Genomic DNA, 26,110 nt, shown 5'->3' with positions numbered 1-26,110 from the left:
ACTAACCACCTCACCTTAGCCACCAACCCCTCCCCCAAACCACCTAACCCCTCCCCAAACCATCTAACCCCCCAACTACCTCCCTCCCTCCAATAACCATCCTCCTCCTCCCCATAACCATCCATCCCCTCTCTCTCAAACACGTACTCCCCCCTCCCCTAACCACCTCTCCCCCATCCCTAACCATCTAACCCTAGCCACCTACCCCTCCCCCAAACCATCTAACCCCCTCCCCCAACTATCTCTACCCCTCCAATAACCATCCTCCCCCTCCCCCACAACCATCCATCCCCTCCCCCTAACCACCTGTCCCCCCTTCTGTGGAGCAATGGGGGAACCTAGAACCAGGATGAGGACAAGGGGCTCCAAGAACGAATCTGGGAGGGAGGAATGGGAGGTAGAGCTCAAAAAAAGGGAGGAAGACTGGGGAAGGAGACTAGATGAGCTGGAAAGGAAGATGGAAGAGAGGTTAGCAGCAGAATGCAGAAGGTGGAAGCAACAGGCCACAGCAGCAGAAATCAGCACAGAGTCAAAGATATTACAGAAGTAGCATCGGCAATGGCTACATCAGACACAGACAACAGGTCTGAAGGAAGCATGGAAACTAAACTGTATGCAGAGGTCCTGTCAGATAAGATAAGATTTCGTTCGGATTTTTAACCCCGGAGGGTTAGCCACCCAGGATAACCCAAGAAAGTCAGTGCGTCATCGAGGACTGTCTAACTTATTTCCATTGGGGTCCTTAATCTTGTCTCCCAGGATGCGACCCACACCAGTCGACTAACACCCAGGTACCTATTTGCTGCTAGGTGAACAGGACAACAGGTGTAAGGAAACGTGTCGAATGTTTCCACCCGCCGGGAATCGAACCCGGGCCCTCCGTGTGTGAAGCGGGAGCTTTAGCCACCAGGCCACCGGGCCACGTGTCAAACCCACATGGGGCCAAAACAAAGACAAGGAGCACACTAGGACAGAATGAGAGGTTGGAAGACATTGAAGGAACTAGGACATGTACAGGGACCATACCAGATACCTGTGGGGGCCAGGAACAGGTGAGCAGGAAGGACAAACCAAGAAGCATAGGGGCCATAACTAGGGAAGGGACTGAAGGAAGGAACACTCCACGGGAAGGAACTAAAACACAGAGGATGCAATGGGAGTCACAGTGGGAGGTGGAAAGGGAGAGATCCGTGTTTGTCTATGGGCTAGACGAAGCTAAAGGGGAAACTTATGAAGAAAGAAAGCAGGAGGAGAAAAAGCGATTGAAGATATCATGAAGGTGATAGGCGAGGGGGACATAACCCAGGTGGCAAATTTTCGGAGAATTGGGTGGTTCACAAGGAAAAGGAATCGGCCTCTCAAAGTAATTTTCAAGGCAGAATCAACCCAAACCATGATCCTGCAGGAGAAAGCACGGCTGAGAGGCAAGCAGGAGTTCCGGAGTGTGTACCTCGATCGAGACAGAACACAGGACGAAAGGAAGACGATGAGAGAGAGTTCAAAAACGAAAGGAGAAATGGGAGGAAATGAAAAAGGAGAGCAGAATAACCCAGGATCAAATGGAAGGACAAGCACACCCCCCAGAAACACCTGCAGAAGGACTCCAGCCACGACACCCCCAAGGCAACTGAACAATCCAAACCAACCATCACACACCGATCCCTCTGTTCCCACCCCCCGCACCACAGTTACAGTATTAGAACAAAGGTTGAAGGTTTGGTACACAAATGCAGATGGATTAACGAATAAACATGAGGAATGGCAAGAAAGAGTCAATGAGAAGTCCCCAGACATCATAGCAGTTACAGAAACAAAACTCACGGAGACAATAACAGATGCAATCTTCCCACCAGGATACCAGATCATGAGGAAAGATAGAAGGGGCAGGGGGGGGAGGTGGGGTTGCTCTGCTCGTAAAAAAACAGATGGAAATTCGAGAAAATGGAAGGCATAGATGAGACGGGAGAAAGAGACTACATAGCAGGTACACTTCAGTCTGGGGAACACGAAGTGGTCATTGCAGTGATGTATAATCCACCACAGAACTGCAGGAGGCCAAGAGAGGAATATGAAGAAAGCAACAGAGCAATGGTGGACACACTTGCTGAGGTGGCAAGAAGAGCTCATTCCACCAGAGCAAAGTTTCTGGTTATGGGGGATTTCAACCACAGGGAGATCGACTGGGAAAACCTGGAGCCACATGGGGGTCCCGAAACATGGAAAGCCAGGATGTTGGACATGGTGCTGGAAAACCTCATGCACCAACATGTTAAGGACACTACCAGAGTGAGAGGGAAGGATGAACCAGCAAGATTGGACCTTGTATTCGCCCTGGGCAGCTCAGACATTGAGGACATCAAGTATGAGAGTCCCCTAGGAGCTAGCGACCACATGGTTCTGTGCTTTGAATACATAGAGCTGTAAGTGGAGAGAATAACAGGAGTTGAATGGGAAAAGCCTGACTATAAAAGAGGGGACTACATAGGGTTGAAGAACTTCCTGCGGGAGGTCCAGTGGGACAGAACTGGCAGGAAAGCCAGTAAATGAAATGATGGAATATGTAACAACAAAATGCAAGGAGGCAGTGGAAAAGTTTATTCCCAAGGGCAACAGTAACAACGGGAAGACCAGAACGAGCCCCTGGTTTACACGACGGTGTAAGGAGGCAAAAACAAAGTGCAATAGAGAATGGAAAAAGTACAGAAGGCAGAGAACACACGAAAATAGGGAGATCAGTCGCAGAGCCAGGAATGAGTATGCACAGGTAAGGAGGGAGGCCCAGCGACAGTATGAAAATGACATAGCATCGAGAATCAAGACTGACCCGAAACTGTTGTATAGCCACATAGGAGGAAGACAACTGTCAAAGACCAGGTGATCAGATTAAGGACAGAAGGTGGAGAACTCACAAGAAATGATCAGGAGGTATGTGAGGAGCTTAACAGGAGATTTAAGGAAGTTTTTACAGTAGAGACAGGAAGGGCTGTGGGAAGACAGCACAGAAGGGAACATCAAGAGGGAATATACCAACAAGTGTTGGATGACATACGAACAACTGAGGAGGAGGTGAAGCTCTTAAGTGACCTTGACACCTCAAAGGCGATGGGACCGGACATCTCCCCATGGGTCCTTAGAGAAGGAGCAGAGATGCTGTGCATGCCTCTAACCACAATCTTCAACACATCCCTTGAAACTGGGCAACTACCTGAGAAATGGAAGACAGCTAATGTAGTCCCCATATTTAAGAAAGGAAACAGAAACGAGGCACTAAACTACAGACCTGTGTCTCTGACATGTATTGTGTGCAAAGTCATGGAGAAGATTATCAGGAGGAGAGTGGTCGAACACCTGGAAAGGAACAAGATTATAAATGAAAACCAGCATGGGTTCATGGAAGGCAAATCCTGTATCACAAACCTCCTGGAGTTTTATGACAAGGTAACAGAAGTAAGACACGAGAGAGAGGGGTGGGTAGATTGCGTTTTCCTAGACTGCAGGAAGGCCTTTGACACAGTTCCCCACAAGAGATTAGTGCAGAAGCTGGAGGATCAGGCACATGTAAAGGGGAGGGCACTGCAATGGATAAGGGAATACCTGACAGGGAGGCAGCAACGAGACATGGTACGTGAAGAGGTATCACAGTGGGCGCCTGTTACGAGCGGGGTCCCACAGGGGTCAGTTCTAGGACCAGTGCTATTTTTGATATATGTGAACGACATGTTGGAAGGAATAGACTCTGAAGTGTCCCTGTTCGCAGATGACGTGAAGTTGATGTGAAGAATTAAATCGGACGAGGATGAGGCAGGACTGCAAAGAGACCTGGACAGGCTGGACATGTGGTCCAGTAACTGGCTTCTCGAATTCAATCCAGCCAAATGCAAAGTCGTGAAGATTGGGGAGGGGCAAAGAAGACCGCAGACAGAGTATAGGCTAGGTGGACAAAGACTACAGACCTCACTCAGGGAGAAAGACCTTGGGGTGACCATAACACCGAGCACATCACCGGAGGCACACATCAACCAAATAACTGCTGCAGCATACGGGCGCCTGGCAAACCTGAGAATAGCGTTCCGATACCTTAATAAGGAATCGTTCAAGACACTGTACACTGTGTATGTTAGGCCCATACTGGAGTATGCAGCACCAGTCTGGAACCCACACCTGGTCAAGCACGTCAAGAAGTTAGAGAAAGTACAAAGGTTTGCAACAAGGCTGGTCCCAGAGCTCAAGGGAATGTCGTACGAGGAAAGGTTAAGGGAAATCGGACTGACGACACTGGAGGACAGAAGGGTCAGGGGAGACATGATAACGACATACAAGATACTGCGGGGAATAGACAAGGTGGACAGAGATAGGATGTTCCAGAGAGGGGACACAGGGACAAGGGGTCGCAACTGGAAGCTGAAGACTCAGACGAGTCACAGGGACGTTAGGAAGTATTTCTTCAGTCATAGAGTTGTCAGGAAGTGGAATAGCCTAGCAAGTGAAGTAGTGGAGGCAGGAACCATACATAGTTTTAAGAAGAGGTATGACAAAGCTCATGAAGCGGAGAGAGAGAGGACCTAGTAGCGATCAGTGAAGAGGCGGGGCCAGGAGCTGAGTGTCGACCCCTTCAACCACAATTAGGTGAGTACACACACACACACACACACACACACACACACACACACACACACACACACACACACACACACACACACACACACACACACACACACACATACACACACATAGGGAGACAGACATGAGGCACTAAACTACAGACCTGTGTCTCTAACGTGTATAGTATGCAAGGTCATGGAGAAGATCATCAGGAGGAGAGTGGTGGGGCACCTGGAAAGAAACAAGTGTATAATTGACAACCAGCACGGTTTCAGGGAAGGAAAATCCTGTGTCACAAACCTACTAGAGTTTTATGACAAGGTGACAGAAGTAAGACAAGAGAGAGAGGGGTGGATCGACTGCGTATTTTTGGACTGCAAGAAGGCTTTCGACACAGTTCCTCACAAGAGGTTACTGCAAAAGCTAGAGGACCAGGCACACATAACAGGAAAGGCACTGCAATGGATCAGAGAATATCTGACAGGGAGGAAACAACGAGTCATGGTACGCGACGAGGTGTCAGAGTGGGCGCCTGTGACAAGCGGGGTTCCACAGGGGTCAGTCCTAGGACCTGTGCTGTTCTTGGTATACGTGAACGACATAACGGAAGGGATAGACTCAGAAGTGTCCTTGTTTGCAGACGATGTGAAGTTAATGAGAAGAATCGAATCGGACGAGGATCAGGCAGGACTACAAAGAGATCTGGACAGGCTACAAGCCTGGTCCAGCAACTGGCTCCTTGAATTTAACCTTGCCAAATGCAAAGTCATGAAGATTGGGGAAGGGCAAAGAAGACCGCAGACACAATATAGTTTAGATGGCCAAAGACTGCAAACCTCACTCAAGGAAAAAGATCTGGGGGTGAGTATAACACCGAGCATATCTCCTGAGGCGCACATCAATCAGATAACTGCTGCAGCATACGGGCGCCTGGCAAACCTACGGATAGCGTTCCGATACCTCAGTAAGGATTCGTTTAAGACTCTGTACACCATCTACGTCAGGCCCATACTGGAGTATGCAGCACCAGTTTGGAATCCACACCTAGTCAAGCACGTCAAGAAATTAGAGAAAGTGCAAAGGTTTGCAACAAGACTAGTCCCAGAGCTACGGGGGTTGTCCTATGAAGAAAGGTTGAGGGAAATCGGCCTGACGACACTGGAGGCCAGGAGGGTCAGGGGAGACATGATAACGACATATAAAATACTGCGCGGAATAGACGAGGTGGACAAAGACGGGATGTTCCAGAGATAGGACACAGACACAAGAGGTCACAATTGGAAGTTGAAGACTCAGATGAATCAAAGGGATGTTAGGAAGTATTTCTTCAGTCATAGAGTAGTCAGGCCATGGAATAGCCTAGAAAGTGATGTGGTGGAGGCAGGAACCATACATAGTTTTAAGGCGAGGTATGATAGAGCTCATGGGGCAGGGAGAGAGAGGACCTAGTAGCAATCAGCGAAGAGGCGGGGCCAGGAGCTGTGACTCGACCCCTGCAACCACAAATAGGTGAGTACAAATAGGTGAGTACACACACACACACACACACACACACACACATACACACACACACATACACACACATATACACACACATATACACACACACACACACATACACACACACATATACACACACACACACACACACACACACACACACACACACATATACACACACACACACACACACACACACACACATATACACACACACACACACACATACACACATACACATACACACATATATGTGTGTGTGTATTTCTTCAGCCACAGAGTAGTCAGTAAGTGGAATAGTTTGGGAAGCGATGTAGTGGAGGCAAGATCCATACATAGCTTTAAGCAGAGGTATGATAAAGCTCACGGCTCAGGGAGAGTGACCTAGTAGCGATCAGTGAAGAGGCGGGGCCAGGAGCTCGGACTCGACCCCCGCAACCTCAACTAGGTGAGTACAACTAGGTGAGTACACACACACACATACACACACACACACACACACACACACACACACACACACACACACACACACACACACACACACACACACACACACACACACACACACACACACACACACACATTCAGAATGAAAGACAATTATCCACCATCGTGATAGGCTAGTCTGTGGTACCACACCAGGTTATGGCATTTTAATGTGAGGTCCTTGGTGGGCGATACGTCTTCATAAAAAAAAAAATGTAACCCGCATTGTGTCTTATTTCCTTAGCTTGACCTGTCTGCGAGTTGTCGCAGGTCATGATCAAGATAGTTTGAATTAACCCAGATTATTATAATCAAGGGGGAAACGCTAAATCCGTAGGATTATACAGTGCCTGTGAGGGGGATGTGGAAGGTATTCAGGCTTAATTCAGGGAACTGTAGCAAAGATCCAATTTCCTAGATTAAGAGCCCCTCACCAGCGTCAAGGATCCTTCCTTGAGGGGTGAGCTAACCCAGAACTTTCACAAGATAGCTGGGTCTAGACGAAAGTTATCACAGGTTATCATCAAGATAGTTTGCTATGTAAAGTAAAAGGACACAAGTGCAACTAATGTGACATTTTATTGTGGCAACGTTTCGCTCTTCAGGAGCTTTATCAAGCCATTACAAACAATACATGGACACAGAGGGTATTGTTTGTAATGGCTTGATAAAGCTCCTGGAGAGCGAAACGTTGCCACAATAAAATGTCACATTAGTTGCACTTGTGTCCTTTTACTTTACATATTGTCGGTAATTCTACCAACTTTATTACAATAGTTTGCTATAGTCGAGAGCTATCACAAGTCGGTGAGCTAGAAGCTAAAAGCTTTGCACAGACTGCAAACGTGATAATTTTAGTGGTGCGTAGAAGGAAAATGTGTAAAACGATGACTGTGCTTCCCCTCCTTCCTTTGTGTGATAGTATTGTTGTTGCGACTATTGTACCACTGTGCCCTCAGTCAACAGGGGAAGGGAAGGGGCGACTGCTGTGTGGGATGAGGATGTGGGGTCAGGAATAGGATGTGGAGCCACGTAAGTCTAATGCACTGAGTTTGAAACCGAAAGTCTGATGTCCTAAATCAAATAAGTTCAATAACTTTGGTCATGGGGCACCTGCACATGCTAGTTGTAACCAGGATTTGGTCTTCCTTACCGTATACAAGCGTTCAAAATTTGAATCCAATCGGATGAGGTGTTCTCGAGTTGCGAGAGAAATGAAAGCGAAAAGTAGGAAGAAGGAAAAAAGAAAAGCAAATTCAGGCAACCACTTAAAGGTCTTCCTTCGGGGATACCTAATGAAATTAAGCCATGGTCCTTGGTTTTCTTGGGTTATTAATCCTTCAGTGTTATACTGATTAGTGTCATCTATTTTTCAAAGCCGGCGTCTACACCACTTACTGTGGCACGTCCAGTCTAGTGGGGAGAGGCAACGGGGTTAACTTTCTCAGTGGGACAAGGCTAGCGTGTGAGAAGGCTTGAACGACTGTATTTAGCAGTGTTTTGGTGGATGTACAGGGACAAGATGATAAGCAAGCGTTCTTTGGCCAGTCTCCTGACTTTCTGTTGCGATATGTTTGGTACTATTTATCTGTGTCTGTAAGGCACATAAGGGTTATAATATTTTACGTATTATGAAGACGTTTCGTCCACCAGGGACTTCATAAATTCACACAGAGGACAAGATATGAGTATTTATAGGAGGTTAGAGAGAGGTCCTGAGGTGAAAGAATGAGGTCATGAAGTCACATGTGAGAAGCCAGCTCAAGCAAGTGAGGTTAGGTGGTCGCAGAACCAGGTAATGGGAGAATAAGCCTCGCTTTAACTTCGGAGATTGATAATTGTCCTGAGCTTGATTAATATTATTGGTTGTAGCTTTTAACAAAAACCAGTGCCATACCGTTCCATACTATAATTATCCCGAGGTCCTTCTCTTTGTGTGGCAGCCTCTACCACTTTCCCTTATCATTATTTGATATCTATTTCAGGGTTTATTCTCAGCCCCCGAGTTTCACTTGTCTGACCATATTTACACTGCCTATGTTGTGTTGTTGCTTTTCCCTGCCATCTCTTTTTCTTCTTATTAGTTCTGCTTCCTGAAATTGCGATTTAAAGTAAAAATTAACAAAAACTTAGGAGAGTAGAACGTGTAACGTATTGGCTGTCCTAAATCTACCAAGGTTCTTAATAAGAGGAAGGACCTTGGGTGTTTCTTGTATCAGTGATAGGATTATTGAGGTTAACACTGTGCTTGGTATTAGAATATTAAGAAATGAACCAGACACTGTCACTACAAATCTTACTAAATGTCTAGAAAGTAAAATATATATTTCAGTGGGTTGTTAAAACGTTCAATTATATTAAGTTTTATAACTTTAACGAACTGTATTACTGTAGACAACCAGAGCATTTTATCCCTCCATGGAATGTGTGTTCATTTAATATCACATATTTACAAGCCCCTCTCACGAAGCTCATTACTAGTAATCCCTTCCTTAAATCACTTGTAAAAGCAACTAGTCAAGAAGAAATTTCTCGCTAAACTGTTAGTAATAATTTGTCACAAGTTATATACACTGATGGATATAAGCAGGATTCTACTGGCTGGGCTGCATCTGTTCTTGTTGCCACCTCCCTAGTTAAAAACAATAGAAACTATGTTGAGTTAGGCGTTAGAATTAACTGGGTGTCTACACTGTAAGCTGAATTGTTTGCCATCCTAATGGCGCTAAAGTTAACTTATGACACTGAGGTTGACTCTCTTATTATTACTGATTCTATGTTATCACTGAAGGCTCCTCACTCGCATAATGACTCTAACAACATGTTCATTGGAAAAGATATATAAATACTCAAAAATCTGGGAAAAGAGAATTAATGTACAAATGTTTTAGATTCCATAACACATTGGATTACTCCCTCAAAATTATTATTATAATACTCAAAACTAAGCTCTAAACCTTCCCTCATGATAAAGTTGATACGTTAACCAAGAAAAGTACTCCGAAGGAAAATGTAGAATATAACTTCGGTATATCTGTGTCGAACATTAGGAATAATACCAGGAGAGAAATAAATAATAAAAGTGAATGTTATAGGAATGCAGTTAGAAGCCTTAGTAGATCTGTAACACACTATAACATGAACGTAGATAACGTTTATGGAGGAACTTGCAATGTGAACAGACTGACTAATGTTGTAGTAGCCAGGCCTAGGCTTGGTTACAAGTACCTCTGGCAATTTGGCAGACACACAGATGATCAAACCAAATGCAGAGTATGTAGCCAGCCCAATGGTCACTAACTTGAACACTGTGCTTTATTGTCCACTTATTGAGGAAAACAGATATACAGTACAATAACCTATGTGACATGCCAAGATATCTTATTAATGAAAATAAGATACCAGGTATATTAAACAGATATAGATATAAATCCAAATGTACTTCTGTAAACTCTTTTGGGGTCTAGTTCCTAGGTCTTTTTGTTATCCATATGCTCTTCCTCTACCGTCTACAGGATGGATGTAGGGTGCACAATGAATTAGCCACTTCGGTGGCAAAATAAAAAATGAACGTGACGTCCTTTGGGCTTCAGGGACTCGCCTCAAGATTTGCTTCCCCCCCCCCCCCATCCTTCCAAGTAAAATCAAATATTGACAAGGTGTTTTATTTTATACGAATTATAGTAGCACGGTTTTACGAAGAGACGCTCCTGCCTTACAGTTATACTAATATTTTACTAAGGTATTTTAAACGGCAGACTAAGATAAAGAATATGATATGTATAGGGATTTCAGTAAGGCCTTTTTGGAGAGTACCACACAGGAGATTATTGAAGCAGCAGCACACGGAATAGGTGGAGAAATTATCTCGTGTAACGAGGCATGGTTGACCAATGGAGAACAAAGTGCATAAATGAAGGGAAATCAGAGTGGGGACCCGTTACCAGTGGTGTTCCACGGGGGTCAGTATTGGGCCCCTTATTGTTCACAGTATACATAAACGGCTTAGATGAAGGAATAAAAAATGATATAAGCAATTTTGCCAGTGCCACTAAAATAGGCTGTCAGATAAATTTTGCTGAGAACAGATAGGTTGATGTTATAGTCGAAGAAATTGCAGATGTAGTTTAATGTAGACAAACTTAAGATTCTATTCTTGGTTAAGAAAATAACTATGACATGCATAAACTAAAATTATATATATCTCAACCAAACTGAATGCGAGAAAAGACTTAGAAATTCTGTTGAACAGCAGTTTAAAGGCAAGCAGGAGTGCATAAGTATTCCCAATAATGCTAAGAATTCTTGGCTTAATATCGAGAAGTATATGCATAAATTGTCTTAAAGTTATACTTCAGCTTTATGTATCTTTCCATAAAGACAAATGCAGTATAATGTGATCCATTATTGATAACGTTTCGCCCATACCATTTCTCTTCTTTATGTACCTTGGGAAGGCCTCAGATTATGCTGCATAGTTCTGGTCTCCATATTACAGAATGAACATAAATACGCTGGAAACATACAGACAAAGATAGCATGTATCATAAATCTTACGAGGATTGACTGAGGGTAGTAAATTTGCACTCTCTGGGTACCCGTAGAAATAGGGGATATGACTGAAGTGTACAAATGAATACAGGAATAAATAACAAAAAAGGATATAAATAACATGCTAAAAATATTTAATCAAGACAGGACTCGCCGCAGTAGGTCAGTAAGTTTATTCAGGTATACACAAATACAGTTAGGTTATGATTATCGTACATAGCAGCATAGTGTAGAGATAATTAAAAAAAAATAGTGACTTATTTCCAGTGGGGTCCTTGCAAGAGCTTAGGTTTAGTAAGGATATAGGATAGCGCTGGTTTGGTAATAGAGTTGTGAATGAGTGGAACAAACTCCCGAGCAGCGTCAATGAAGCGAGAATCTTGAGGACCTTTGAAAATAGGTTAAACAAGTACATGAGTGGGTATGGGTGGGTTTGAGTTGGCCCTGCCTAGCATGAGCCAGTAGGCTTGATCTGGTGATTCTTTTTGTCTTGGTAAAATACATGTGCAACATTTGCATATATCTTGCTCTTCTGCTTGTCACTATAGTGTACCATTAACGTAACGATCGTTGCTTTTTTTTTTTTTTTTTGGGGGGGGGGGACTGACTACTGACGTATTTTAAATATATTTCACTGTTTTTCCCAGGATACGAATCTTCAGGCGGTCTACACAGCGACGGCTGGTAAGTACATCACAGCTTCATATCAAGTATACATATCAAGTATACATATCAAGTATACATCTTCGCATCATCAGTACCTACACAGCTTCACATCAACAGTAAGTGCACCACAACTTCACATCAGCAGTAAGTACACAGCTTCACATCATCGGTAAGTGCACCACAAGTTCAATCAATAGTGAATGCACCACAGCTTCACATCAACAGTAAATTCACCACAGCTTCACATCAACAGTAAGTGCACCACAACTTCACATCATCAGTAAGTGCACCACAACTTCACATCATCAGTAAATGTACCACAACTTCACTTCATCAGTAAGTGCACTATTGCACAGTCCACCCTCGGGTTTACGGCCTTGAGTCTGACGTCAGCAAATCTTACAGAGCATGTTTTTGCCGGCGCAGTTCGCAATGATTTTTATACTGCAGTATGTTTTGTTCTACACCGTTCGGCTCCTCGTCACCCCCTTGTATTATAGCGATGCTCGCTTCGTGAAAAACATCATTGTTTGTGACTGGGAACTTTACAAATAGGTTAGACATGTATATGAGCGAGGAGGGTTGGATTTGAGTAGGGTCTGCCTGTCATGGGTTATTAAGGCTATTGATGTTAATTCCTTGGACCTCTTTGAGAACAGGTTAGACAGATATGTGGGTGGGAAGGGTTAAAATTTGAGCACATGCCAAGTATGAGGCAGTAAGCCTACTGCAGTGGAAATTGGTATGGTGATACCGACATGATGTGGGAAAAAAGATACTTATGTGTACTTCAGAAGAAGCCTGTGGATACTGTCCCAAGGAATATGCGTTCTTCTTGTTCTTGTTCAGACCAGAGCTTTGGTTTTGGTCCGCCTGAACGAACATAGAAACGCCAGCAACAGAGACGACTTAAGGTACGCCAGTGTCCTCCAAAGGGACTCCACGGGACATTTGATGAATTGGGATGAAGCACAGCTTGTTCTCACTGAACAAGAAGTTAGACGCCGACGATGTCTGGAAGCCTCGCTAATCGCCGTCACCGACACCATAGAACATAACACTGGAAACTACAAAATTTCAAAAACATTAACATACATGATACTCAACCAGGTAAAGCACCACCTACTCACCTGTCCTCATCCAAATATGGCATTCTTCAGGTCAACATGTCACATGCACCTCACTCCGCCTTATACTGTCTAAAACTGGGTCACCACATGGAGAAGACCCGGACCAGGATGTGTACCTTTGTGTTTGAAATGATCAAGGTCCCAGCACCGAAACGTTTTCTAATAAATATGTCCTAGTTTTGCTCACGTGTCTTTCCAAACCAGAAGAAAGTTAAGACACATGTGCAACATCTGGATATCTTTATTGTAGTAGACGTTTCGCCATCCAGTGGCTTTATCAATACAGATTCTAGGACATAATAGGAAGACAGTAGAACTATATACAAAAGATGAGGTAATCAGTCCCTCGGCCTTGGAGTTAGTGTTCACAGCATCGTGGTGGAGGAGAGTCTGGAGCAAAGGCAAGAAGACTGGCGCTTTTTATAGGCGTCAGTGAATGGGACGGGCAGCAGACGAGGGCAGTCACTGGTAGGCGGGATTCCCCAGTGGAAGTAGGTCCTTCCCAAAGAGATGGGTTAGTTGCAGCAGCCGTGAAGAAGGTCTTGTAGATGTCCTCTGAACCAAGATTCCATGATGTTGCAGTGTCTGACAAGTTGTGCAAGAAAGGTATAAAATACCGACAATATGAAAGTTAAGACACATGTGCAACATCTGGATATCTTTATTGCACATGTGTCTTAACTTTCATATTGTCGGTATTTTATACCTTTCTTGCACAACTTGTCAGACACTGCAACATCATGGAATCTTGGTTCAGAGGACATCTACAAGACCTTCTTCACGGCTGCTGCAACTAACCCATCTCTTTGGGAAGGACCTACTTCCACTGGGGAATCCCGCCTACCAGTGACTGCCCTCGTCTGCTGCCCGTCCCATTCACTGACGCCTATAAAAAGCGCCAGTCTTCTTGCCTTTGCTCCAGACTCTCCTCCACCACGATGCTGTGAACACTAACTCCAAGGCCGAGGGACTGATTACCTCATCTTTTGTATATAGTTCTACTGTCTTCCTATTATGTCCTAGAATCTGTATTGATAAAGCCACTGGATGGCGAAACGTCTACTACAATAAAGATATCCAGATGTTGCACATGTGTCTTAACTTTCATATTGTCGGTATTTTATACCTTTCTTGCACAACTTGTCAGACACTGCAACATCATGGAATCTTGGTTCAGAGGACATCTACAAGACCTTCTTCACGGCTGCTGCAACTAACCCATCTCTTTGGGAAGGACCTACTTCCACTGGGGAATCCCGCCTACCAGTGACTGCCCTCGTCTGCTGCCCGTCCCATTCACTGACGCCTATAAAAAGCGCCAGTCTTCTTGCCTTTGCTCCAGACTCTCCTCCACCACGATGCTGTGAACACTAACTCCAAGGCCGAGGGACTGATTACCTCATCTTTTGTATATAGTTCTACTGTCTTCCTATTATGTCCTAGAATCTGTATTGATAAAGCCACTGGATGGCGAAACGTCTACTACAATAAAGATATCCAGATGTTGCACATGTGTCTTAACTTTCATATTGTCGGTATTTTATACCTTTCTTGCACAACTTGTCAGACACTGCAACATCATGGAATCTTGGTTCAGAGGACATCTACAAGACCTTCTTCACGGCTGCTGCAACTAACCCATCTCTTTGGGAAGGACCTACTTCCACTGGGGAATCCCGCCTACCAGTGACTGCCCTCGTCTGCTGCCCGTCCCATTCACTGACGCCTATAAAAAGCGCCAGTCTTCTTGCCTTTGCTCCAGACTCTCCTCCACCACGATGCTGTGAACACTAACTCCAAGGCCGAGGGACTGATTACCTCATCTTTTGTATATAGTTCTACTGTCTTCCTATTATGTCCTAGAATCTGTATTGATAAAGCCACTGGATGGCGAAACGTCTACTACAATAAAGATATCCAGATGTTGCACATGTGTCTTAACTTTCATATTGTCGGTATTTTATACCTTTCTTGCACAACTTGTCAGACACTGCAACATCATGGAATCTTGGTTCAGAGGACATCTACAAGACCTTCTTCACGGCTGCTGCAACTAACCCATCTCTTTGGGAAGGACCTACTTCCACTGGGGAATCCCGCCTACCAGTGACTGCCCTCGTCTGCTGCCCGTCCCATTCACTGACGCCTATAAAAAGCGCCAGTCTTCTTGCCTTTGCTCCAGACTCTCCTCCACCACGATGCTGTGAACACTAACTCCAAGGCCGAGGGACTGATTACCTCATCTTTTGTATATAGTTCTACTGTCTTCCTATTATGTCCTAGAATCTGTATTGATAAAGCCACTGGATGGCGAAACGCCTCTACAATAAAGATATCCAGATGTTGCACATGTGTCTTAACTTTCATATTGTCGGTATTTTATACCTTTCTTGCACAACTTGTCAGACACTGCAACATCATGGAATCTTGGTTCAGAGGACATCTACAAGACCTTCTTCACGGCTGCTGCAACTAACCCATCTCTTTGGGAAGGACCTACTTCCACTGGGGAATCCCGCCTACCAGTGACTGCCCTCGTCTGCTGCCCGTCCCATTCACTGACGCCTATAAAAAGCGCCAGTCTTCTTGCCTTTGCTCCAGACTCTCCTCCACCACGATGCTGTGAACACTAACTCCAAGGCCGAGGGACTGATTACCTCATCTTTTGTATATAGTTCTACTGTCTTCCTATTATGTCCTAGAATCTGTATTGATAAAGCCACTGGATGGCGAAACGTCTACTACAATAAAGATATCCAGATGTTGCACATGTGTCTTAACTTTCATATTGTCGGTATTTTATACCTTTCTTGCACAAACCAGAAGAAGCCACACGTGGCGAAACGTTTTCCCTAATAGATGCCCTGAACTGTACATAAGTATCTTTTTTCAAGCCTACTGCAGTGTTGCTCAATTCTTATGCTCTTATAAGATTAATTGTTTCTTTCATTCGGAGAATGATCAAAAGAAACTCCCGTGTCAAATGTTAATTATATATAAATATATATTAATAGGCTGTGTGGTTTGAAATTCCGCGGAGGGAGAGTAGCCTCTTACATTCCTTGTTTTCTCATTTAATTCCGCCTTCTGATAAACCATAATAAAGTTCTTTTTCGTATCAAATGATACAAAATACTGGGTCAAGAGCCCCCTCACCGACATCAAGGCACCTGGTCCCCCGCCCCCTCAAGGGAGGTGCCTGGATTCCCGGCGAGGGGCTCTTGATTCAAGGAACTACATTTGTCATCCCCTTCATTGGAGCAAACATGAATGCTTCCTATGGATTTAGCGCTTCCCTGATTAAAATGCAAATTAAATACTCAAGTATAACTATACAGTAAAACATAAATGTTTACAAGTAGATAAGTAAAACGTTCAGCGTTTAGGTATCCGGAAACATTTCGCCAACACAGTAGGCTTCTTCAGTCGTATACAGATCTAACTTTATTGTATACCATTATTGTAATGGTATTTACAAGTAACAAAATAAGTAATGTTTAGGTTGGTTTGTGTATGCGAATAGTTTTGAAGACGAATCTATTACTAATTGGAGACTTGCGCTATACAATGCCTCTTAGACAACTTTAAACAAAATATTGTCTGTCCCGCTCAAGTCTCGACACGTCCCAGTTTGCTTGGTTTCGTTCATAAAAGATATAAAGGAAAGTATTACTTTCGGTATAAGTTACTATACCATGATTTGTCTATCCGGCAACCTTCACGGAGAAGAAGAGGGTTGATACAAAACAAATTTTACAAAATTGCAAGTTAGTTGACTCAATAATGCTAGGCTTACCATAGGTCCCGTTTTGACCGGAATTGTCCCGGTTTGAAAGTCCCGTCCCGAAGTGCCTGTCAGTCTGTCATTTTGTCCCGAACAGAAACATCGCTGATGAACAACGTAAGGTCTCAGGAAAGAGACTGAATCTACACTAAAAGGGCTAATGTATTGCAAAATAAACATTGACTCAAGTTGCAGCGAGTTTTATAATAAATAACAAACCATTACTAAGGAAGGTTTCTTACATATTTTTTTTTTTTTTTGTACTTTTTCACCCTCTTGTTTTAATTGATAAATTTGTACATTTTAGCCCTTATTTGTTTTCACTGAAGAAAACATATCTACTTCATATTTCATGAATATTTTTTTTTTCAAAAACCTTAAAAATGTCCCGGTTTGAGGCAAAGAAATTATGGTAAGCCTACCCATTACCGGACCCAGCGTATTGTAATAATTCTTGCCAAAATCGGTGAAGATGATTTTTTTTAAATTATTATTGGCAAAGAGATTTATGTGAAACGTTTCCTCATTAAAAATATAATGCAAGTTACATTCACTTGTTAGACGAAGAATGAGGGGAGACCTGATCGAAGTGTATAAGTGGAAGATAGGTATTAATAAAGGGGATATTAACAAGGTCTTGAGGATATCTCTCCAAGAGAGAACCCGTAGTAATGGATTTAAATTAGATAAGTTTAGATTTAGAAAGGACATAGGAAAGTATTGGTTTGGAAATAGGGTAGTTGATGAGTGGAACAGTCTACCTAGTTGGGTTATTGAGGCTAGGACTTTGGGTAGTTTCAAATTTAGGTTGGATAAGTACATGAGTGGGAGGGGTTGGATTTGAGTAGGACTTGCACATCGGAGCTTGTTTCTTGGGTGGCATTGAAAATTGGGTTGGTCAAATGTTTGTTAGTGGGATGAATTGTAAAGGACCTGCCTAGTATGGGCCAACAGGCCTGCTGCAGTGTTCCTCCTTTCTTATGTTCTTGTGTCTTGGCAAGACCAATGTCCAGCAGTTAGGCATTATTATTCCGAAATGTTTCACCTATACAGGTTTCATCAGTCGAATACAGAGGAAGCAGTATAGATGTAAAGATAATGTAATCAGTCCATCACCGTCGTTATATAGTGTTGAGGTGGTCAGTCCCTGAGCCTGGGGAAGAGTTTTGCTCCATAGACTGGAACAATGTGAAGCTGAAGCATCAGAATGGAGACATAAACAATCGAAGGTGAGGTGCAGAAAATCTCGAAGATAACAGAAGAGTGTAATAATGGTAGAATTATTGACAATATGTTAGGTAAAAAGACACAAGTACAGCTTATGTGACATTATATTGGGCAACGTTTCGCTCTCTAGGAGTTTTGTGAAGCCGTTAAACACGTGTCTTATCAGTATATAAGTCGCCAATCTAATGCTTCAGCTACACATTTTCTTAGACTGGCGCAGAACTCTTCTCAAGGCCGAGGGACTGACCACCCCAACACGGTCTTTTTCCACATATTGTCGGTATCATTATGCCATTTTCAACAATGAAGAAGTTTCCTGGCTTGAGGTTCAGCTACGTTGTATTAGTCGCTGCTCTGGGAGTTTCTTTTTTCCATCGTGTCGGTAATTTATACCATTTATCACCATAAGTGCAATGCAGTTCTTTGACAACGTTTCGCCCACAAAGTGGACTTGATAAAGTCACAAACAGATCAAATCTGTTTGTGACTTAATGAAGTCCACTGTTTCGCGAAACGTTATCAATAAAAGGGTGAAGGAAATAAACTCTGAAGGGAAAAAAATGAAAAAAAGTCACAAGGAAAAAGCCAGTGGATTTGACAGTGGAAGGTTATGTTAGTCTCGATTAGGTTAGATTAGACTAGTTTGGGCTAGGCCAGCGTGCAGTTTATATTCCAACATCCTTGTGTTCAGTCCCCATTGTTTTTGCAACAATTTTGTCGTTGCTTATAGTTTAATCACTGTCGCACATTTTCCTTGCAGTTTCCTGTGTCACTGCCTCCCTCTTCATTTTGTGCATTTTCTTTTGTGCATCCACTTGCATAAGTCTAGATTACCATTATTTTCCACAGTGCAACATTTATCTGCTGTGTGTCCAAACTTGCTGTATCGTACCAGTCAATTCCCACTGTCGCTTGATCTTCAGATAGTTCCTGACTATGGAACTGAACTTCTCCAGGCCGAGGGACTGACAACCTCAAATTCTACGACTACAAGGGTGATGGACTGATTACATCGTCTTCACATCTCTACTGTTCCTGCCTATTTTCTGTATTCGACTGAAGAAGCCTACTGTGTAGGCGAAACGTTTCGGAATAAAGTTGTCTAACTGTTGCATATGTGTCTTACCTAACAATTCCTGTGTACCATCGTATACTGTGCATGTTCTCGCTGGCTCCGAGACGAGCTTTAGAGTAAAATTGCGTACCCCTTCAAGCTTTCCTGCTCTCTTTTTCCCTCCTGTTTCTTTTTTCCGTGTTAGGTTAGATTAGGTGTGGTTTGTCAGGAAACAGGAGTAGTGTCTCCTGACGCGGGCCTTAGTCAGATGATGACTCGCCGTTGGTCCCTATTACAGGCGGTGGACACAACCCTTCGCCTTCTCCGTCCAGCTCGGGTAGTAATTCTGCAGATAATGGTTCAGGTAGTGCTTCTGGAGGGCACAGTTACATAGTTGGTGAAATTGTTGCCCAGGCGTAAGATAGTCATAGCCTTTCTATATGTCCCTAGAGTTTTGCTTACTATTCACGCCACTTTCTCAATCTTGATGATAGACCAGAGCTGTTAGAGACATGAATGAAGTTCGTTGAAACATATCTAGGGTCAACATGATCACCCCACGGACGACCGTAGTACTACATTAGACACGCAGCTGCGTCGGTCGTTCAGGATAAGGGAGAAGTTAATTCCTTTGTTCGTCTTAAGCACATCAGTATCCTTAATCAGTGGAAAGATTTCAAGGAGTAAATGTGTAAATGCTTTTGCATGCGGAAGGCCCCTACCATATTGGCAACCATCAATATCTAGTATCTGGTTACCCTCACAAAGGTTCTTAGTCAGGTTACCCCAAACTACACATCTCGTGTAAACCCTTAGCCTTTTAACTTTGTTATCGTTACCAATGTCATTCCATGGTTCTGACACAAACCGTTTCAGAAACCAGTCTTTCCATCTCAAGAAAGTAGCTAGAATCTAGATTACTTGTCAGATCACTCCAGTCGATTTGACTCAAGTCAAAATCTCCCATTAAAACTATATTTTCGTTTCTAGATGCCTGAGCAATTTATCATGGTCACTTTCTAGGTCTTTGTAGGTCTGCGATCACACCTTACATTAGCTTTTCATGCTCTTCGAGAAACCGCAGCCAAACATATTCGTAATATCTGGGCATTTTCTATTTAAAAGACAATTTGCTCACCAAGGGCTTTGTTGTTCTAATCGATTAACTAGGTAAAGCCTATTGATGGGCGGCAGATCTCTAAAACAAAGATGTACATATCTTTCATCAATATAATAATGGTATACAATACCCACCAGTAGATACTTTTACAATAGTTAGATATCTTTACTCAGAAACGTTTCGCCTACATTGCAGGCTTCATCAGGTAGAGTACCGAAATGGCAAATATAGAGTTGAACATATTTCCAGGTTGAGGGACTGACTTTTCCAAACTACTGCTTCAAGGTTGATGGACTTCTCCACTGCTCCAGCTCTCTACATATTCGTCACCTCTGTACTAAGACACATATGCAACAGTTAGGTATCTTTATTTCGAAACGTTTCGCTTACACAATACAGAAGTGGCAGTAGAGATGTAAAAAGGGTCTAAACAGTCCATCACCATTGAAGACGTAGTTTAGAGGTGATCAGTCCATCAACCTGGAGAAGAACTCTGCTCCAGATTACGGAATAAAACTCTTCTAAAGGCTGAGGGATTGACCACCTCAAGACTACATCGTCAAATATAATGACGATGTATTCAGCCTCATTGCATCTTTGCTGCTGCTATTGCCTCCTCTGTATTCGACTGAAGAAGACAACTGTGTAGGCAAAACGTTTTGGAGTAAGGAAACCTTACTGTTGCACATGTTTTATCAACCTGTCGGTATTGTATACCAATACATTCACCTCTGTACTAGATTGATGAAGTCTACTGTGTAGGTGAATCGTTTCGGAATAAAGATACCAAACTTTCGAAATGTGTCACATTTATTCACATGTGCTTTATTTATCAATCTGGCGGTAATATAGATATTTGATCTAATAACTTCAGTAAAACTGACGCATACCATTGATCAGGAGGCAACAGTCGTGCGACTTCTAGGTCGTCCAGGAGTCAAAGCAACAACTATAAATACCCTAATCCTCAAGGTTACACAACAAGCAACCTAGCAACCTCTGGCCGTGGTAGAACCTGTGTCCTCGCAAATTCTATTTCCCACCTACGGTTTTCAATATACTTCTCGATTTAAGGTTAAGTTAGGCTGTCGTCTGTTAATACAAACATCACCAATTCTAACACCATAATGTTATTAAATAAAATATTACAGATGCGATATAAAGTTCTGAAGCGCGAACATAAAGCGGGAACGCAGATATAATAATTGTTTTACCCATTTGATATTTTTAGCAACAGTGAGATACTGACTTATTAAGTGTATGGTTTAGTAACAGGGCGCCACTCCTCCCATACCACATAGTATTGTCAGCCTGGATCATCATCCACTCCCCCCTCCTCACCAGTGATTGGGAGTCGCCACAACAATTACACCAGAGGCAGTGTTAATCAGTGACAGCGATGATATTCCATATGTATCTCAATAGACGTTTCGAGTATTGGTAAATCTTTGATAAAACAACCGTGACAAATCGACTGAACCCGCTGCTTGAATAGGTTTAAGATTGTATTTGTCTGTTAAATTTTAAACCGCTTCGAACTTTTTTTTCTCTCTCTCTCTCTCTCTCTCTCTCTCTCTCTCTCTCTCTCTCTCTCTCTCTCTCTCTCTCTCTCTCTCACACACACACACACACACACACACACAGCTAGAGGATCAGGCACAAATAACAGGAAAGACACTGCAGTGAATCAGAGAATACTTGGCAGGGCGGTAACAACGAGTCATGATACGCAACGAGGTGTCAGAGTGGGCTCCTGTGACAAGCGGGGTTCCACAGACGTCAGTCCTAGGACCAGTGCTGTTTTTGGTATATGTGAATGACATGATGGAAGGGATAGACTCAGAAGTGTCCCTGTTTACAGATGATGTGAAGTTAATGCGGAGAATTAAAACGGATGAGGATCAGGCAGGACTACAGAGAGACCTGGACAGGCTGCAAACCTGGTCCAGCAGCTGGCTCTTCGATTTTAACCCCGTCATATGCAAAATCACGAAGATCGGGGAAGGGCAAAGAAGACCACAGACAGAGTATAGGCTAGGTGGCCAAAGACTGCAGACCTCACTTAAGGAAAAGGATTCTGGGGTGAGTATAATACCGAGCACATATCCTGAAGCGCACATCAACCAGATAATTGCTAGCATAATATGGGCGCTTGGCAAACCTAAGAATAGCGTTCCGATACCTCTGTAAGGAATCATTCAAGACGTTGTACACTATGTACGTCAGGTCCATGTTGGAGTATGCAGCACCAGTTTGAAACCCACACCTTGTCAAGCACGTCAGGACATTAGAGAAAGTGCAGAGGTTTGCAAGAAGACTAGTCCCAGAGCTAAGAGGAATGTCCAACGAAGAAAGGTTAAGGGAAATCGGCCTCACGACACTGTAGGACAGGAGGGTCAGGGAACACATGATAGGAACATATAAAATACTGCGAGGAATTGACAGGGTGGGCAGAGACAGGATGTTCCAGAGATGGGACACACAAACAAGGGGTCACAGTTGGAAGCTGAAGACTCAGATGAGTCAAAGGGATTTTAGGAAGTATTTCTTCAGTCATAGAGTTGTCAGGAAGTGGAATAGTGTGGAAAGTGACGTAGTGGAAGCAGGAACCATACATAGTTTTAAGACGAGGTTTGATAAAGCTCATGAAGCAGGGAGAGGACCTATTAGCGATCAGTGAAGAGGCGGGACCAGGAGCTATGAATCGACCCCTGCAACCACAAATAGGGGAGTATACACACACGCGCGCGCGCGCGCAAGCACACTGGGATGATCATAATTATTTTCATTGTATTAAATGTAGTATAAATATATTTAGACACAGGGTTAATGTAGCTAGCAATGATTTAACACAGACTTGGTGAGCCAGCAGTAGACTGTAATGTAGACTCGGATCAAAATATCAGGTGTAAATGCAGAGTTTTATTACGCCACAGATAATCTGACTTTATGAAATTACACAGAGCGAAACGTTGTCACAGTTCAGATTTGTTGTACACTTGTTTTTCATTCCCGTCGGTAGCACGAATTTATATAAAACAAATTTCTTTGAATAGTACCTGACTAGGATAAGGCGGACCTGCTTACTATGATATAGACTAGCCTAATTATATGAATGATATACAGTACTGACAGGTAGAAGAGTGAGAATGTGTGCAACATTTGGGTATGTTCATTGACGATGTTTCGCCTGCTCACCAGGCTTCTTGAAAGTATAAGAATAGTGGAGATGAAGATAAAAGGAGATAAGTCCCTGGTATGAGACATCCTGCCCAGTTTGAGGCAGTAGGCCAACTTTCGGTGCTCCCATTTTGTTATGTATTATTTAAAGAATGAGTTCAAATTACCTTCGCGTGATGAACATTATGTTTTTGCAGTATGAGAGCGTACTGAACGAGGCTCTGACATGACATTGTTCACCTCCAACACCAGATGGGCAAAAATGCAGTTATTCATTTTGTGTTATTGTCAAGATTTTACATTGCGGCTGAAACTAATATGTATTGAAAACTTTAAGAAAAAAATCAGGGACTATTTTTTATGATCTTCAGCCTTCAACGTAAAAGAAAATGAAAGAACAAGGACTCGTAAAAAATCGATGACGGCAAAATAAAAGTCGAGACAAAAAAGATTCACAAAATAATTTACCTTGGGAAAAATGTCATTTTAATAATAATAATAATAATGTTGTTTATGAATGGTATACCGACAAGATGAAATTAGACACATATGCAACATCTGGATATCTTCAATGTAGACGTTTCGCCATCCAGTGGCTTTATCAATACAGATTCTGGGACATAATTTGAAGACGGTAGAACTATATACAGAAGATGAGGTAATCAGTCCCTCAGCCTTGGAGTTGATGTGAAGAGCACCGTAGTCGTGAAGAGTCTTGAGGACAGGCATGAAGATTGGCCCTTATATACCGGCGTCAGGTGAATTCTGCTGTCTAATTTCGCCAATAATAATATATCTTTATTTCCACAAGTGCATGTACAAGGTATACAGTGACATACTACTATATAGAATGCCGCTTGTTATGCAGAGCATTTCGGGCAAATTAGGTCAATTTTGTCCCAGGTACCCATTTTACTGATGAGTGAACAGGGACAGCAGATGTAAGGAAACACGCCCAATGTTTCTACTCTAGCCAGGAATCGAACCCGCACTTTCAGCGTGTGAAGCGAGAGCTTTTGCCACCAGGCCACGAGTCACCGTGGCCTGGCACTTAAAATATCCATAAACGTTTTTAACGGTAAAAAAAAAAGAATTACCTTAGGTATTAAAATATACCAGCCGAACCTGAACTTAAAGAAAAAAGTTAATTTGAACATAAGGTATTTTCCCCACTTGGCTGCGTATTTCTGTTTAACAAAACTCTTCATACGGGTTTTACAGTCGGTAATAATTTAGTTCTGTCATTCAATACATTCAAAGGTTTTCGTTCAGAATTTTTTACTATCAGTCAGTTCATGGAACTGTTGTTGTTTTATGTGAAATATGACGAATCCAGGTTAAAAAAAAATTACTGGGAGGGGGAGTCACATTTGTTCACAGTTAGACATAGTGTCTGTTAACCTAACTTAAATGTAACCTAACCTAACTTAATCTAGCCTAACCTTACTTAATCTAACCTAACTTAACCTTACTTAATCTACCCTAACTTAATCTAACCTAACCTTACATAATCTACCCTAACATAATTTAATCTAGCCTAACCTAACTTAATCTAGCCTAACTTAACCTAACCTAACTTAATCTAACCTAACCAAACCTAACTTAATCTAACCCAGCCTAATGTAACCTAACCTATTAGACCTAATCTGACCTAACGTTTTTGATTTTTTTTCCCGTTAATTTATTTTCGATCACCACTAAAACACAGATGCAGTGTTAGGATGTAATGAGGCAACGTTCCGCCAAGAATGTCTTCCTCAGGAAGCCATTCTTGCCTGAGTCTTGCCTGCACATGTTAGCATTTTATGTCATGATACTGTTGTTACACCGTTCCTGTTTTATGTCATGATACTGTTGTTACACCGTTCCTGTTTTATGTCATGATACTGTTGTTACACCGTTCCTGTTTTATGTCATGATACTGTTGTTACACCGTTCCTGTTTTATGTCATGATACTGTTGTTACACCGTTCCTGTTTTATGTCATGATACTGTTGTTACACCGTTCCTGTTTTGTCATGATACTGTTGTTACACCGTTCCTGTTTTGTCATGATACTGTTGTTACACCGTTCCTGTTTTATGTCATGATACTGTTGTTACACCGTTCCTGTTTTATGTCATGATACTGTTGTTACACCGTTCCTGTTTTATGTCATGATACTGTTGTTACACCGTTCCTGTTTTGTCATGATACTCTGTTGTTACACCGTTCCTGTTTTATGTCATGATACTGTTGTTACATCGTTCCTGTTTTGTCATGATACTCTTTGTTGTTACACCGTTCCTGTTTTATGCCATGATACTCTGTTGTTACACCGTTCCTGTTTTATGCCATGATACTCTGTTGTTACACCATTCCTGTTTTATGCCATGATACTCTGTTGTTACACCGTTCCTGTTTTATGCCATGATACTCTCTGTTGTTACACCGTTCCTGTTTTATGCCATGATACTCTGTTGTTACACCGTTCCTGTTTTATGCCATGATACTCTCTGTTGTTACACCGTTCCTGTTTTATGCCATGATACTCTCTGTTGTTACACCGTTCCTGTTTTATGCCATGATACTCTCTGTTGTTACACCGTTCCTGTTTTATGCCATGATACTCTCTGTAGTTACACCGTTCCTGTTTTATGCCATGATAATCTCTGTTGTTACACCGTTCCTGTTTTATGCCATGATACTCTCTGTTGTTACACCGTTCCTGTTTTATGCCATGATACTCTCTGTTGTTACACCGTTCCTGTTTTATGCCATGATACTCTCTGTTGTTACACCGTTCCTGTTTTATGCCATGATACTCTCTG

At 42.7% G+C, this 26,110-nt stretch overlaps 1 protein-coding gene across 1 annotated transcript in view; it reads left to right on the top strand.

Moving 5' to 3' along the window:
- Window positions 1–26,110, top strand: part of LOC128697405 (LAMP family protein lmp-1-like) — a 344,488-nt gene that overhangs the window by 11,037 nt on the left and 307,341 nt on the right. The window contains exon 2 of the mRNA XM_070094195.1: window positions 11,787–11,823. Coding sequence (XP_069950296.1) covers window positions 11,787–11,823 — 37 coding nt within the window. The remainder of the gene's footprint in view (window positions 1–11,786; window positions 11,824–26,110) is intronic.

This window comes from Cherax quadricarinatus, chromosome 44 (genome assembly GCF_038502225.1).
Source record: "Cherax quadricarinatus isolate ZL_2023a chromosome 44, ASM3850222v1, whole genome shotgun sequence".
In the NCBI taxonomy this organism is placed as follows: domain Eukaryota; kingdom Metazoa; phylum Arthropoda; class Malacostraca; order Decapoda; family Parastacidae; genus Cherax; species Cherax quadricarinatus.
This window is presented reverse-complemented; position numbering and strand designations above follow the sequence as displayed.